At 38.1% G+C, this 14,722-nt stretch overlaps 1 protein-coding gene across 2 annotated transcripts in view; it reads left to right on the forward strand.

Annotated features, from left to right (window-relative positions):
* The window catches only part of Malrd1 (MAM and LDL receptor class A domain containing 1), a 584,432-nt gene that overhangs the window by 176,769 nt on the left and 392,941 nt on the right, over positions 1-14,722 (forward strand). For both annotated transcript variants that reach the window (XM_037205982.1, XM_037205981.1), the window contains one exon: positions 2,923-3,010. In XM_037205982.1, coding sequence (XP_037061877.1) covers positions 2,923-3,010 — 88 coding nt within the window. The remainder of the gene's footprint in view (positions 1-2,922; positions 3,011-14,722) is intronic.

Consider the following 14,722-nt stretch of genomic DNA (forward strand, 5'->3'; position numbering starts at 1 on the left):
TTAATTTATCTTTTGCTATTTTCAGCTAGCCATAGGCTTTTCTTCAATATACAATTTTTATAGTAATTTTTGCCAAATTCCTTGGTTGATTTCTGTTTATTAGTATTTGTAGGATTTGGTCCTAAATGTTTTCTGCATTTTGTTTTCTCTTCCAATCGTATTTCTTTTAAAAACCTTCCAATTTGTTCTTTGACACTTATATACATGTTTACAGTACATTATGATTATTCTCCCCTTGTCCATGGACTCCTTATCATCCTTCCACCCCTCTCCTTCCCTCCTCCTCTAAGCGTGTCCCTTTCCCACATTTGTGTCTTTTTGTTTTATTTTGGGACCCACTGGCTTTAACTAGTATTGTCTGTGTGATTATGATTGGGAACTGCCTATTGGTGTGAGGGTAGGCCCCCCTGGGTGGGTACACAACTGAATTGAAAACAGTTAAGAATTACTACCCCTCCACCAGAATCTGTGGGTAGCCAATTTGAGTCCTCTTTGATCTATGATTGACACTTGACAGACCTAATCGCCTAGTGCAGGTGGCCTAAGTTGTGTAAACACGGTGCAATGCTTATGCCATGCCCTGAAGTGCATTTGAAAGTCTTTCTCCTAATGTTCTAGCTATCCTGTTTTCCACAGTGTTCCCTGAACCCAAGAGGGGTTGGTATAAATGCTTTTTACAGGGCTGAGCATTCAGCTGCTACCTTCTTTCAGCCCCTTGACCAGCCACAGTCTCTACATTTATGATAATCATTGCAAAGAGAAGTTTCTCTGTTTAGGCTGAGAGTAGTGCTTGTCTGAGGCCATAAACATGAGTTGTCACTCTGTCAATTTAGTTAAACAATAGCATGCGCTCCTGCCTAGGGCCTAAGACCTCCTCAGTCATGGATTTTTTACTGAGTTTAACAATACCAGGCATGGATTTCCTCGTTGGAGAAACTCCTCGAAATATTTTGTTCCATAATGATGGTAATAAAAATTATGCATTCTATCAGTTATATAGGTTCTTCTCAGGTAATATCAGGTGAACTATCTTTGCCCAGTATTTGAGTCCTTGAATCTTTATCATGTTGACAAAACTTTATGATGTCCTGGCCTAAAAATATTAAACAAACAAACAAAAAAACAAAATAAAAAAAAGGTTTAGGGAAGTTACCAAGATGTTTAAGGTCAACAAATTTGATCTTCCAAACCTCCCTTCTTGGATGGGCTTATCAATAAATGAGGGGCATGACAGCATTCAGTACAGGATAGAATTTGACAATTGAAGTGAAATAAAAATTCAGCTTCCACACTCAGCAATTGTGAAGGACAAATGAAATGGAAATGTGTTTCCCTTCATGGTAGAAAAGAGAATGTTTTTTCTCTTAAAACTTTGGATTTGTCACAAGCAATTTTTTATTAAACTATGGCAAGATGCCGAGTAAGTATAGCACACATTTACATAAGTATTAAAGTAATTCATCATGATTAATTCTATTACACTAGGTCTCAGTTTTAGTCACAATCTGCCATATACTGAAGTGATTTGCCAGTATTTCCCTTCTTTTCCTGGGATTTTGGTGGAATTCCATATTCATGTGAGTTGCTGTGTTTAATTCGGTTCCAAAGAGGATCAATATAGATTCATCAGTTTCAGATACATGTCGAAAAATGCATAAAATCACATTTGGAAGGGTGAGGACATCTAACCTCAGAAGTAGACAAACTTGATTAAAGACAAAAGAGGAAAATTGGAAGAAGGGAGAATGGGCAAACTTCAGATACAAAAGGTCAGAAGGGAACAAGACAACCCCATTGTCTTAGGGCCACATTGGACATTTATGGGAAAGTGGGTGGATCCGCATGGTGAGAGTTCAGACAATTGAACGTCATGAGATGCAGTGTGGGGAATTGTGGAAGCTCCAAATAAGTATGTGTGACTGAGAAGGACCAAAGCAGCCTCAGACCCGGGGAAACTGACAAAGCCTTTCTTCCAAGTCAGGATTAGAGGATGGGAAAGCCTTCTTCAGGTCTCAGTGGGAATGTTTATGGAGTGTTAATCATTTACAAACGGATTAGCCAGTGTTTGCAAAACTATCAACAACAGCTTCCTTTTTCAGGATGTTTACAGTCTGATACTGCTGCCACCAGAGACCTCCTGCAGAGGCTAGCTAACTCCTCCCCTTCTGCTACACATAACAAATGCACAGGGATTCCTGATGCTGAGGATTTGGTGCTGCTTTGTCAGAGAGTACACGGTTGCCCTGACCCCAGCTTTTCCGTTCTTGTGTTTGTATGTCTGTCCTTTCTTCATTCCCTCAGTGCCCCCACTCAGCTCGCTCGCTCTCTCTCTCTCTCTCTCTCTCTCTCTCTCTCTCTCTCTCTCTCTCTGTGTGTCTGTATACATATGTATGTACATATATGGATATATATGTGGTTTCATATTTATGCATGTATATATGTGTGTAGGAAGATGCATGGGAATGGTGGTACAAGTGCCCTTATGTCTGTATGTGGTATGTACACGTGTGTGTGTGTGTGTGTGTGTGTGTGTGTGTGTGTGTGTGGCTTTGCACACTGATGCATGTGTATATTGTGTAGGAAAGTGTATGTGATTGATGGTACAAGTGCACTTGTGTGTGCATGTGGAGATCAGACTACAAGCTCAGGTGTCATCCTCATGAACCATAGCTATCTCTGTGAGCTAGGGTCTTTCACTGAGATCTGGAGTTTACCAATCAAGCTAGACTTTCTGTCACCTCCCCAATGCTGAGATTAAAGTCTCCCAACACCACCCATCATTTTTATGTGACTATGAGGAATCAAACTCACAACCTCATACTTCCTTACTGAACGAGCCATCTCCCAGCCTTGTGAATTCTTTTTCAGCCATGGGTTTCTATGACTTCATTCACAATTCAACACCTTTCTTTTATACCTCAGATCTTGATAGTGGCTTCAGTGGGAGATGGCTTCACTGGTGATATTGCAATTGATGATCTGTCATTCATGGATTGTACCCTTTACCCAGGTAAGAGAGAACATTTCAAATACATAAGAATTTCCAAATCTGTTTATTTGGAAGAATTATCGAGGAAATCTATAATTCATATTCAGGAATACCCTACAGTGTCCCGTTTTTACAATTCCTTAAATGTATTGATACTGGAAAAAGATATTGTAAATCTCTGCTAGTAAGTAATCTTAAAACTGAAACATAGAAAAGATATTTGATCTATCATTTTAATCATTATCATATATGAAATACCAGAAAGTCATATCTGAAGTTACACTGCAGCTTCATGATCTTTGTGAGACCTAAGTGATGGTAAAAATAATTATTTCAATATAGTATTTACTGAGTTAATCACGTTGTGGTTTTTAAACTTCATTAGCATCTCATTTATCTTTAGTGACACTGATGTTTTAAATTTAGGCTATACTTTTAACTATTCGTAGGAATTGTTTACAACCTATTCGTTACACATTTTTTATTTATATCTATTGAAAATAGACTATTTACAAGACATGTATTTCCACCTGCAACCTTTCTCCTAAACTCCATACTTATGCTCTGTTCAACATCTAATAAAAGTCCCCGTGATAATGAGGGAAGCCACTAAAAATTACAACAGCCCAGGCTTGCAACATGGTGTGGAGGAGGGGATGCTCCTCCTATGCAATGCACAGTGGTTCAGTAAAACTGGAAATGAAATTCATAAATATCACCCTGGCACTCAGCCTGGAGGCTCTTAAATCAAATGACATGGGAGACCAGTGTCATTTGCTGAGTATACTCGAACCCAAGTGTACCTAATTTGCTGATCTTTTTGTTGTTGTCTGTCTTTTGAAACAGAGTTTCTCTGTGTAATCCTCACTATCCTGGACCTTGCTCTGTAGACCAGGTTGGCCTTGAACTCAGAGATCACCTCTGCCTCTGAGTGCTGCGTTTAAAGGCATGAAACCACCCCCACCCCAGATCACAGATATCTCAGCTCATTGTCCCATCACCTTCACAGCCCTGTGTGGCAGAGCTTAAAACATGTTCAGGGGCTCCACCCCACTTCTCTGTAGTTAGGATCCTTCTCCACCTCATCATTCCAGCAACACTGACTCATGTCAGTAGTGTCCAGCTATTCTGTAGAACACTATACAAAGCAGGATTGTAGCTGAAGTTTTCCTGTGTTCACCCAGCTCCTGCAGCCACACAGACCCAAGTAAACACACAGAGACTTATATTACTTATAAATTGTATGGTCATGGCAGGCTTCTTGCTATCTAGATCTTATATCTTAACCCATTTCTATTATTCTATACTTTGCCACGTGGCTTGTGGCTTACTTGTACTTTACTCTTGCTTCTCATGGTGGCAGCTGGCAGCATCTCCTGACTCAGCTTTCCACTTCCCAGAATTCTCCTCTCTGCTTGTCCTGCCTATGCTATACTTCCTGCCTGGTTACTGGCCAATCAGCGTTTTATTTATCTGTCAACCAGAGCAACACATTCACAGCATACAGAAAGACATCCCCAGCACACAATCCTTTTCTGGAAGGTCAGTAAGAAGGAAGATTCATCACCCACTCATATTTTAATAAATGTGCCCATTCTTATTCATACACTTGATCTTTTACCACAGATCTTTCCAGAGACAACTCACTCATTTGTTCTGGCCTGAAGCCACCATAGTCCCACAGATGATTATTCTATTTGTTTTGTAAATTATCTATTATGGCTTTTTATTGTTTTACTAAAAAATAATGATCAGGAGTCAGATGTTAGGGTATAAATCTGATAGGTCCACAGAGTGATGGAGAAAAAGATCGCCCTCCTCTCTACTTTCTCAGATTGAAAGGGCCCACAGATATTTCCAACCCCCCTCCTTATGCCTCTTTGAGTCTCTCTATCTTTTTCTGAGTTTACCAGAAAACTCTGGTTCATTCTAGCCAGCTGAATGTAGACTCCACCCTCTAGTCTCAAAGCCCAACTCCATTGGTGGTCTTGAAGTGACAATACAAACAAGTCTCCTGTAACATATCCACCTTTTTGTCTAAATAAAAAGGAAAGATTTTAACAAGCATGCTTAGGTTTAGAGGAGAGAGCTGTGCTATAACTCCAAAGGCCACTTTAATTTTTAATTGAGTTGGACTACAAAAGACCATTTGCCTTATATAACTGCAGAGAACAGAAGAAACAAACATTTGGGAAGATTTATGATTTTTTTTTCTGTTGGAAATGTGCTATATCATTAAACCAATTTACTCTTTTTCTTGGGACATTTTCTCTGGATGATTCATCCTTCTCTTCAATTGTCTTATTTGTCCAGTGGTCTTTAAATTCTTTAGTTGGATGTTTTTATTCTCCTAGAAAGAAACAAACAAATCCTGTGCCAGCCCCAACATTGGAAAGTTTCCCTTTTTGGCAGGTTATGTCTGATCAAATGAAAGACATTTGTTAGTCTTATAAGTTAATTTAAAAGGAATGGACATATAATTTCATGAACTATCACCTCTCTTAATCAAGGGGGTCTCTCCTGTTTGAATCTACTCTTTATCAATCTGGATATTATTCAGAGCTTTTCTTCTGTTGAAACAAAAGCAAAACCTCTTCCCCAATGTAATACTTATCTTGGTTCCCATTCTGAGGTCAATACATCTTTAATGTATACAGGCTGATTTAATTCAGAAAATTTTTTTCTACTATTCAATGTCTCTCCTGAACTTTTTGTTATATCTATTAGAAGTTGTTCTGGTTTTGGTCATATCCAGAGTGGTGTGGTTTTTAACAACAAGTATTATGTCTTTTAATTGCTCTGTGGATGAGTTTTTCTGATGCTGACAGGGACTAAATGAGCCAAATTTGATATTAGGGCCCACAGGAGACCCCTTAGAATATTTCCTAATGGCAAAGGCTTACCTTGCCTGTCCCTTGTTGTTCTGTATTCATTAGTCCTATGCTGGTCTCTGTCACTCCTTCTGAATACTCCAGAAAGCTGTGGCCCTCTTCTTGAATTCTCTCTAGAAAGGACACTGTTTTTAGGTTTCAGGTGACCTTGTTCACCACAATTAAAACATCTGACATTCTGATTTTTCTTAAAATTTTTGGAAATTACTTCTCCTATAAAAGCAGTATCATAAGCATGAGATTCATTATCAGCTGTCTTTCTAATCCATTCATCTATTGGTGCTGATTTTGCCTTTAAAGGTCTAATCACCTTTTTGCATTCTAAATTAGCATTTTTAAAAGCCAAATATTCAATTAATATTTGTCTAACTTCTGGATCTGATACAATTCTATTTACATCTGATGGCAACCTTTGTGAAAAATCAGTGGAGGCTTCTTTTGGGCCTTGTATAATTTTAGTAAATAACTCAGTCCTTTTTCCTAATTCTTCAACCCTGCCCCAAACACCCAAAGCCTCCATATGACATAGCACCAGGGTGTAAGCATCAAATCTAAACTGTGTTTGCAAATTAGCATACTGACCTTCACTGAGAAGCTGATCTTGGGAGATTTCAAATCCTCCAGCTCTATTTCATTGTTCTATGACCCTTGCTTCCTCTTTCCACCATGTTTCCCATTGTAACTGAGGACCAACTTTCAACAGTGCTGTAGCTATATCTTTCCAGTCTTATGGGATAATTCTGTTCTGAATTGCGCATGAATTTAACATGTGCTTCACAAAAGGTGAATATATACCCTATGAAATGACTGTTTCTTTGAATCTCTTTCAATCTAAGACTTCTACAGGATTCCAGTCAAATTCTGCATAACCTTGGGGATGTCTATCATTTGGTGGTCATTCTTGTGTGGTAACTGAATAAACTAAGGTTGGTTTTTTGAAAACCTTGGGCCATCCTTTTTCAGTTTCATCATGCATTGGTATGGCAGGTTCTTTTCTAAATTTTTCTGTCTGTGTCTGAGTACTTTTCTCATTTTCATTAGCAGTTCTTTCTAAGGCCTGTATCTTATCAGTCAAATTTTTATTATTTTCACTAGTAAGTCTTTCTAAAGATTGTATCTTATCAATACCAACTCTTTCTAAGGCTTATATCTTATCAGCCAAAATTTCATATTTGGCACAGTTATCAAACCATTATTAAAGGATAAAATATGAATTACCAAACTGATGGTAGTTACATTTGGCATTATATCAATTCAAGCTAAGGGGATTATACCGTCATTTATCCATTTATCTGTTTCCATTTGCAAGCTATCCATAATAACACTGTACAGGTCCTAACTCTCTGTAATGTGATATTTCCAATTTTTGACATGGGGAAGAATTTTTTTTTTATATAACCCAGTTCTTTTTTTAAGAATTCCCAAGTATCTCACTGTGTTTTCTGACAATTACAGTGAAGGCTGATCTGTGCAAGGGTAACCAGCTTCAGTGACAATATTTGGCAGTGTAAGGAGAGAGGATGCAGTGGGGTACCCAGAGCCAGGTTAATCACATGCCTGGGCTGGGGTCCACTGCAACTGCTCATGTGCCATGTGGGGAGGGAGAGTGAGCCACATGATGAGAGGGAAATGGACAGGGAAAGCCTGTGTGGCTAGAACACAGCATGGGAGGGGACTGTGTGTCCTGATATGAGTGGAGGTGGGTGGCTGCCCAGGGAGGGCAAGGAAACTGCTGCTGGCTGTTGCTGCTATACTGCATGGCTGGTGATACATGGCCTGGCTGAAGATACCTGCACATGCAGCAGAGGGCTGAGGGGTAATGGTGTGTGAGTGTACAGCACAGCCTGAATGACAAAGCTGCCTTATGGTGGTGGTAGTAGTGCAGTTGTGACAGGTCTACAGCCCAGGCATGGTCTAAGACTCCACATTGGGTACCAGATATTGCAGCTTTTTTTTTTTTCATTTTTCTTTATTAAGAAATTGTCTACTCACTCCACATGCTATCCACAGACCCCCTCCCTCCTCCCAGCCCTCTTTCCCAAATCACCCCACATCCCCACATCCCCCAAATCGAGGTCTCCCATGGGAAGTCAGCAGAGCCCAGCACATTGAGATTTTTTTGTTTTATTAATAAATAATGCTCAGGAGCTAGATATTAGGGTATAAACATGATAGATCCATAGAGCAAGGTAGTAAAAGATCAGATGCTTTCTTCTCTACCTTCTCAGATTGAAAGGGCCCACAAATATTTCCAAGCCCCTCCTTGTACTTCTCTGGGTCTTTTTATCTTCCTCTAAGTCTACCAGAAAATTCTATGCTTCATTCCAGCCAGCTGAAGATGGATTCCACACTGACTCTAGGCCCAACTCCATTGGCAGTCTCAGAGCGACAATATAACCAAACCTCCCAAACAATGATCTCTCTGCTTCTATCCTTGAACCTCACATCTTATTCTCACAACAGTAGCCCAACGGGTCCTTTAAAACATAGATAATAAGATCATGCCCCCACCATCATCAAATCTTCTTAAGATTCCTGTCTCATTCAGATCAAAATCAGGAAGAATAAATGTTTGGCTCACTTAGACTTCATGATTTCCCTTTCTATGGAGAGATTTTATGTTCCTCAACTATACACAAAGGCCTCCTACTTAGTTTTTATTCACTCTATCCAATTCAGTTCACAGTCTGGACTTTTCCACATGATTTTAACTCTTCCTGGCATATGCTTCCTCTGGGTGTCCATTTACTTCCCTCCGGTGATTTTTTTCCTGTTCTTTTCTCAAAGTCTGCTTATTCAATAAATCCTGAGAACACCACCTACATAGATTCTTTTCTGTCATTTTCTATCTTTGGTCAATAAATTAGAAAAAATATTTTCTACACACTACCTGTTGCCCTTATAGTGAAATTTTCTTTTCCCCAATAGTAATTGTAGTTGCAAGAAAGCAGGCATATTATTTGTTGGCTGTTTTGTCTCTAGCAACTAGTCAAGTAGCAGAATGTTTAAGAATAATAATAAATATTTGCTAAAGGGATAGATAGATAGAGCAGTATTCATCTTTTTGGTGTTTAAATATCTTATGTATTCTATTTTATTATTTCTTAAATATTAAATGCTTCCACATAAAAATACCCTATTGTATATCAGGCAAATTTCTTGAAAGACTATTTTCATTTACATATAACCACAAATTCTACTTCTAGATCCCAAGTATGTGACTTAACTGAGAATAAGAATAGCAATGGTATCAATTTCTGACTCAGAGCTCTGCAAAACTACCTGAAGTCCTAAGCTGTGGATCTACATTCCACATGCTCTGCCTCTATGGAACCAGAGCTCAAGGGCTTCATCCCTGTCTAGGATGTCTGCTGTTAAATCAGAGGACAGAGAAAGAAAGCACAGTTAGAGCCCATATTAGTATATGATGTACATACATTTACCCACATCTGTGGAGTTAAGCCTGGCAGTGGGTTAGTAGTAAGTATCATCAACCTACCAGGAGACTGGTAATGGCAGAGAATATATAACTTCCTATCCAGATAGGGAGCTTGTAAATAGGCTTTGTAATGTAGCACAAGAATGTGTGTTTTGTATAATCTTGCATCATTTTTTGTAGTTTAGGGATGGGATGGGAGCCCAATGCATGCTAGGCAAGTATGTCAGTACTGAACTACAGTCCCAGAACAATCCTATAGTGTTTTCAGCGTTGAGAATGATTTTGCTCCTTCTGAGGTGGCTAGATGTTAACTGCTGAGCAGAACTCTTAAGTTTACTGTCTAGCCTTATCTTGAGAAATGAAGAGACAAGTTACTCAGATGGATCTAGCTCTTGAGCCCATGATATGAAACACTAGCATACTGATAATCAGATACACTAACCCTGCAGAAAAGAGGCAATGATTTCTATTTTACAATTGTAAAATATTAATTCACAGAACACAAGTGACCCAGATGAGAGTCAAACTTCAGCGCAGGAATGGCATTGCAGTCTAAATTTATCTGATTTTAATGGCCAGGGTTTTCCCTACTTGACTTCCTGGTTTGGACTTAGAATCTTTGCGGCTTTGGGGACACTGAAGAAGAAAAAAGAACACAGAAAAGTAGAATGAATCGTCGCTGAAACTCTAGATTCCCCAATTATTCTGCTAAATTCATTCTGTGGCTAACGGTGCCAAGGTAGCCAGAGTGGAGTGGCTGGAGGTAGAAGCAGAGATAGGAAGTATCTGTTACAGACCATTAGTCCCAATTTTCTGGTTCAAGTTTGGGGAAAAAAATATGAAACTTTAAAAACTGTCTGAACTGTTTGGCTCTGTGATAGTTTCATAACAAATGAGAGTTTTGGTTCAAACCACAAAGCTCCTTGAAGCTGAATGTTCCGTAAAAGAATATCATACAGTCTTTTGTTCAATGAACACACACAAAAATAAGACTTAATAATATATTTCTATTCATACTTCTCAGCCGTTTTTTCTTCTGTTATCATGTTAAATAAGGTAGGATGAATGCTTGTAGGTTCATGTTTAGTCATCATTTTGCTTTCTGAACTAACTAAACTATCATTTTTTTGTTTAGTGATACATTGATGTAGAATTAAAATTAAAATTCATGAAAATACAAGTGCAAGTCATTGAACTAATTTCCAAAGTGCCTATGCTTTCTGTATCACCTATTAATTTGTAGAATGGCTAAAAGGGTAATTATTCTTTTCTCTTGCCTCAGTTCCAGCTTTTCTTTCTCCATATTTTTCTTTCTACTTTTCATGATAACATTTTTATCCAACAACCCCAGGCTGAAATTCAGCTGTAACTTAGACTTCCCTTTATACCTGTCCATTAGCAAATTCTGCCGACTGCCACTTAGAATAGTTCTCACCTCTCTTCTGTCTGTTCCCTTATCTCTACCATGACCCTCCTCCAAGACAGCAAAATTACATTGCAGATTTCTCAGCTCCAAGCATTCTCATTTGTTTTTCCTCAGTAGGGTTCTCATTAGCTTAATACTTCGTTTTTTTTTTTAATACTTTGTTCTGTATTATCATCATTTGGACCCTTTTATTTTCTAATTTCTTAGATGTATAACACTTTATTTTATGCTAGTAACAGTTAACTCCAATTCTACACAAATCAACCATTTTTACTCAATATTTGTTTTTATATCAATGTGTCCATTCTAATTATCAGTTAGTAAAACTGCCAGAATACTGATAATATGTGATTATCAGTAGTTAAGGCATTTATTAGCCCTTCATTTTCCCCTAGAAATCATTACTAAATAAATTTCGTGTTTCACAATTCATGTGTAAAATTGATAATATATACTAGCTATTAATAATTAGTAATTTTCATAATGTTCACTATCCCTTCATACATATCATCATGCTACACAATCAATAGGCTGTTTTGTTGTTGTTTTTGCAATGGTTTGGTGTGATTCTTGGCATCCATACTCATTAGCATCAATATTTCACCAACTACATTTGTAAGTGTTGAAGTCTCACATCTTTCGGCAGATATGTGTGTGTTTCCGTGTGAACAAATGCACAGGGAGAATATCAGTGTCTCTGCCTTCACTTGAGGAAGTTGTCTGTTGCTTTCTGCCTCATTGACATGGAAGTATCTGCCATATTTGTCTTAGATTAACAATAGTTATTATAATAAAATAAATTAAGTCAAACAGTGCCTTTGTATTATTTCTTTCATAATTTGTAGTAGTGTAGAGAACTCAAAAGAATATATATTGTTATGAAGGTTTACAATTAAATATAGAATTCCTAAGTAAAAATCAGGACACTTGTGATAGTGATTATAGGTTCAAATATTCTAGTTTTATCTTCTTTAGTATAAGCTACAGCCCTATAAAGTAATATATTTTGTTATATTAATATGATACATAATATATAATATCCTTATTTTGTATATATATGCAAAAAAGGACCCAACACAGATGTTCAATTTAGCAATTAAATTGATTTCCAAGATAAATTGGTTAAATAACAACTTTCTTTAAAGGTAAAACCTTTAAATTTGTTTATCTCTAGTTGAAAGAAATGCTAAATACTTTTGGATAGATATGACTGTTTCAAAGTTTAGAATCTCCAATCTACACATGTACAAGCAACCTCTGTACTTAAGACTCAAGAAACTACATGGGAAATAGAGACAGAAAGATTGTAAGAACCAGAGGACCAGGGCATCTGTGATGAGATAGTATCTCCTTTATATAATAGAAAGTTGCACCCATGAAATCCTGACTGTGTGGTCATCTAAACAAGACTTTCACAATGACAATACCAGCTGACATCCCAGGGTGGCTTGCGAAATCTCACGAGGCCCCACCCCTAGTTTAAGAGCTACAGCCAAGTAATCTAAGAGAGAGATTCAGTCTTCTCCTGAGATGAGTCCCTGATATGTTATCTAATCCCAAGAGGTCAGCCTTAAACACATATACATATAAACAACATAAGTAGACTCGTGTGTGTGTGTGTGTGTGTGTGTGTGTGTGTGTGTGTGTGTGTGTGAAAGAATACTAATTAAAGAGGTCATGAAGTTGAGAAGGAGCAGAGGGTATGGAAGAAGTTGGGGAGGGGAAAGTGTGTGGTGGAAATGAAGCAAACACAGCACTCATACCATTCACAAAAAATAATAAAACGAATGTAAATGCTTAGATTTCAGGTGGAACTCTTGTCAGCCGCTACTTCTTTTTCTTCACATTCATAATCATGTTCATTGCAGTAATATTCTGCTGTGGGATGTTCTGTAAGTCCTGTGGGAGCCCTTCTTGGGTTCTTTGTGGCGTTACCCAGCAGGTCCGTATAGAGGATGATTAGGACCATGGGCCTGAGTGCAGGTGTTTGAGATGGTCTGCACTTGGCTGTGCTGGGGGATGGTCTGTATGTCAAGTTGTTCTGATTGGTTAATAAATAAAACCTGATCGGCCGTGGCTAGGCAGGAAGGATAGGCGGGACTAACAGAGAGGAGAAATAAAAGGTCAGGAAAGCAGAAGGTTGAAGCAGAGAGATGCTGCAGCCGCCGCCATGACCAGCAGCATGTGAAGACGCTGATAAGCCACCAGCCACGTGGCGAGGTATAGATTTGTAGAAATGCGTTACTTTAAGATATAAGAATAGTTAGCAAGAAGCCTGCCACGGTCAGACAGTTTGTAAGTTAAATAAGTCTCTGTGTTTACTTGGTTGGGTTTGAGCGGCTGTGGGACTGGCGGGTGGCAGAGATTTGTCCTGAATGTGGGCAAGGCAGGAAAACTCAAGCTACAATATTCACAATAGGTAAGATATGGAATCAGCCTAGATACCCATCAGCACATGAGTAGATAAAGAAAATTGGTATCTGTGTGCAAATGGATTATCATAATCTGTAAAACAAAAAGATGGAAATTCTATTATTTTTAGGAAAATAAATGGAGATGAATGAGATCATATGGAGCAAAATATGCCAGATACAAGTCAAGTATTGTATGTTTTCCATAAATTATGTGAGCACCCTCCTGGCCTTATTGCCTTCTTATATCTCATGCTAAAACAGATATGCAGTATTAAAACAAAAACTATTTTAAATTGCTAGAGGGAAAAAGCATCCATGGGGGTGGGGGGTTGTTTATAGATGGCGGAGATTTCACTTCACTGAGCGACCAAATTTATCCTCAGAATCATCCATGTCCCATTCCTTGGAGATCTCCAGAAATATCTGCTGAAGGGTCATTGTGAGAAGCTGCACTACACTTTGTTAAACTTCATCAACTGTCTCTAGTTTGAAGAAGGCTTCTGTTCTGGTCTTAAAGGGGATTTAGTTCAGTGGTAGAGAGCTTGCCTAGCAAGCGCACAGCCCTGGGTTTGGTCCTCAGTTCTGGAAAAAAAGAAAAAAAAAAACCAATAAAATAAAAAAAAATTGTTTAAAGAAGTGCCAGGAAAATGCACAACCTTTATCCCAAACACTCTTTCTACTTCTGATCACACTTCAATATAACAGAATGCCTACAGATATGAAATTTTCATTTGATTCATGTTATAAAGCAAACAAATTTTGGAAGACTAGATTTTTCTATCAATCACAGGAAAATAAACTACATGATATGTCATACTATGTAGCAAAGATCTATATTGTGATTGTTATGAATCAGTTCCAAACAGTAACTGTAGTAGGATTTTGTTGTTGTCGTTGATATTGTTGTTTGAGACAGGGTCTCTATACACTCTGGCTGGCCTGGGACTTGCTATGTAGAGAGAGGCTGGACTCAAAGTTATGCGTTTGCCTGCCCTGACTTCCCCAGTACTGGGATTAAAGGTTTGTACTACCAGAGAGTTCACACACACACACACACACACACACACACACACACACACACACACACTTTATTATTTCGATCATACTAAATGGAGCTTTTTTATTCCGAGTCTATTCTGATTGTATTTAGTGCCATAGGAAATACCTGTGCCCTGACCCTGGAGGTGTAGATAGTTCCACGTTCTCAATTGTGTGAATATTGATTAAATTTAAGCTCAAGTGAACTTCTAGAATTTTAAATGAAAGTCATTTCATAATATGAAAGGTCACAAGCAATGCATATACATTGTTATCTCTAGAGAGACACAAATAACAGCTCTGCAAATAAAGTCACCAGTTATATCTAAAGCTGGTAAACTTTATCAAGGACTAAGGGTGATATTCTAGTCCTTCTGTTTACTTAATGATCAATGTGGGAATGGCTGCAGGGAAAGAATTTTAGCATGAAACAAGCTAGAAAATCTGTTTTATCAAAAAGAATTTATTAGTGTAGCCTGCAGTTTATTGTATTTGTTGCAAGGAATTCGCAGAGCAAGGAGTTAG

Source organism: Peromyscus leucopus, chromosome 5 (assembly GCF_004664715.2).
Source record: "Peromyscus leucopus breed LL Stock chromosome 5, UCI_PerLeu_2.1, whole genome shotgun sequence".
NCBI lineage: Eukaryota > Metazoa > Chordata > Mammalia > Rodentia > Cricetidae > Peromyscus > Peromyscus leucopus.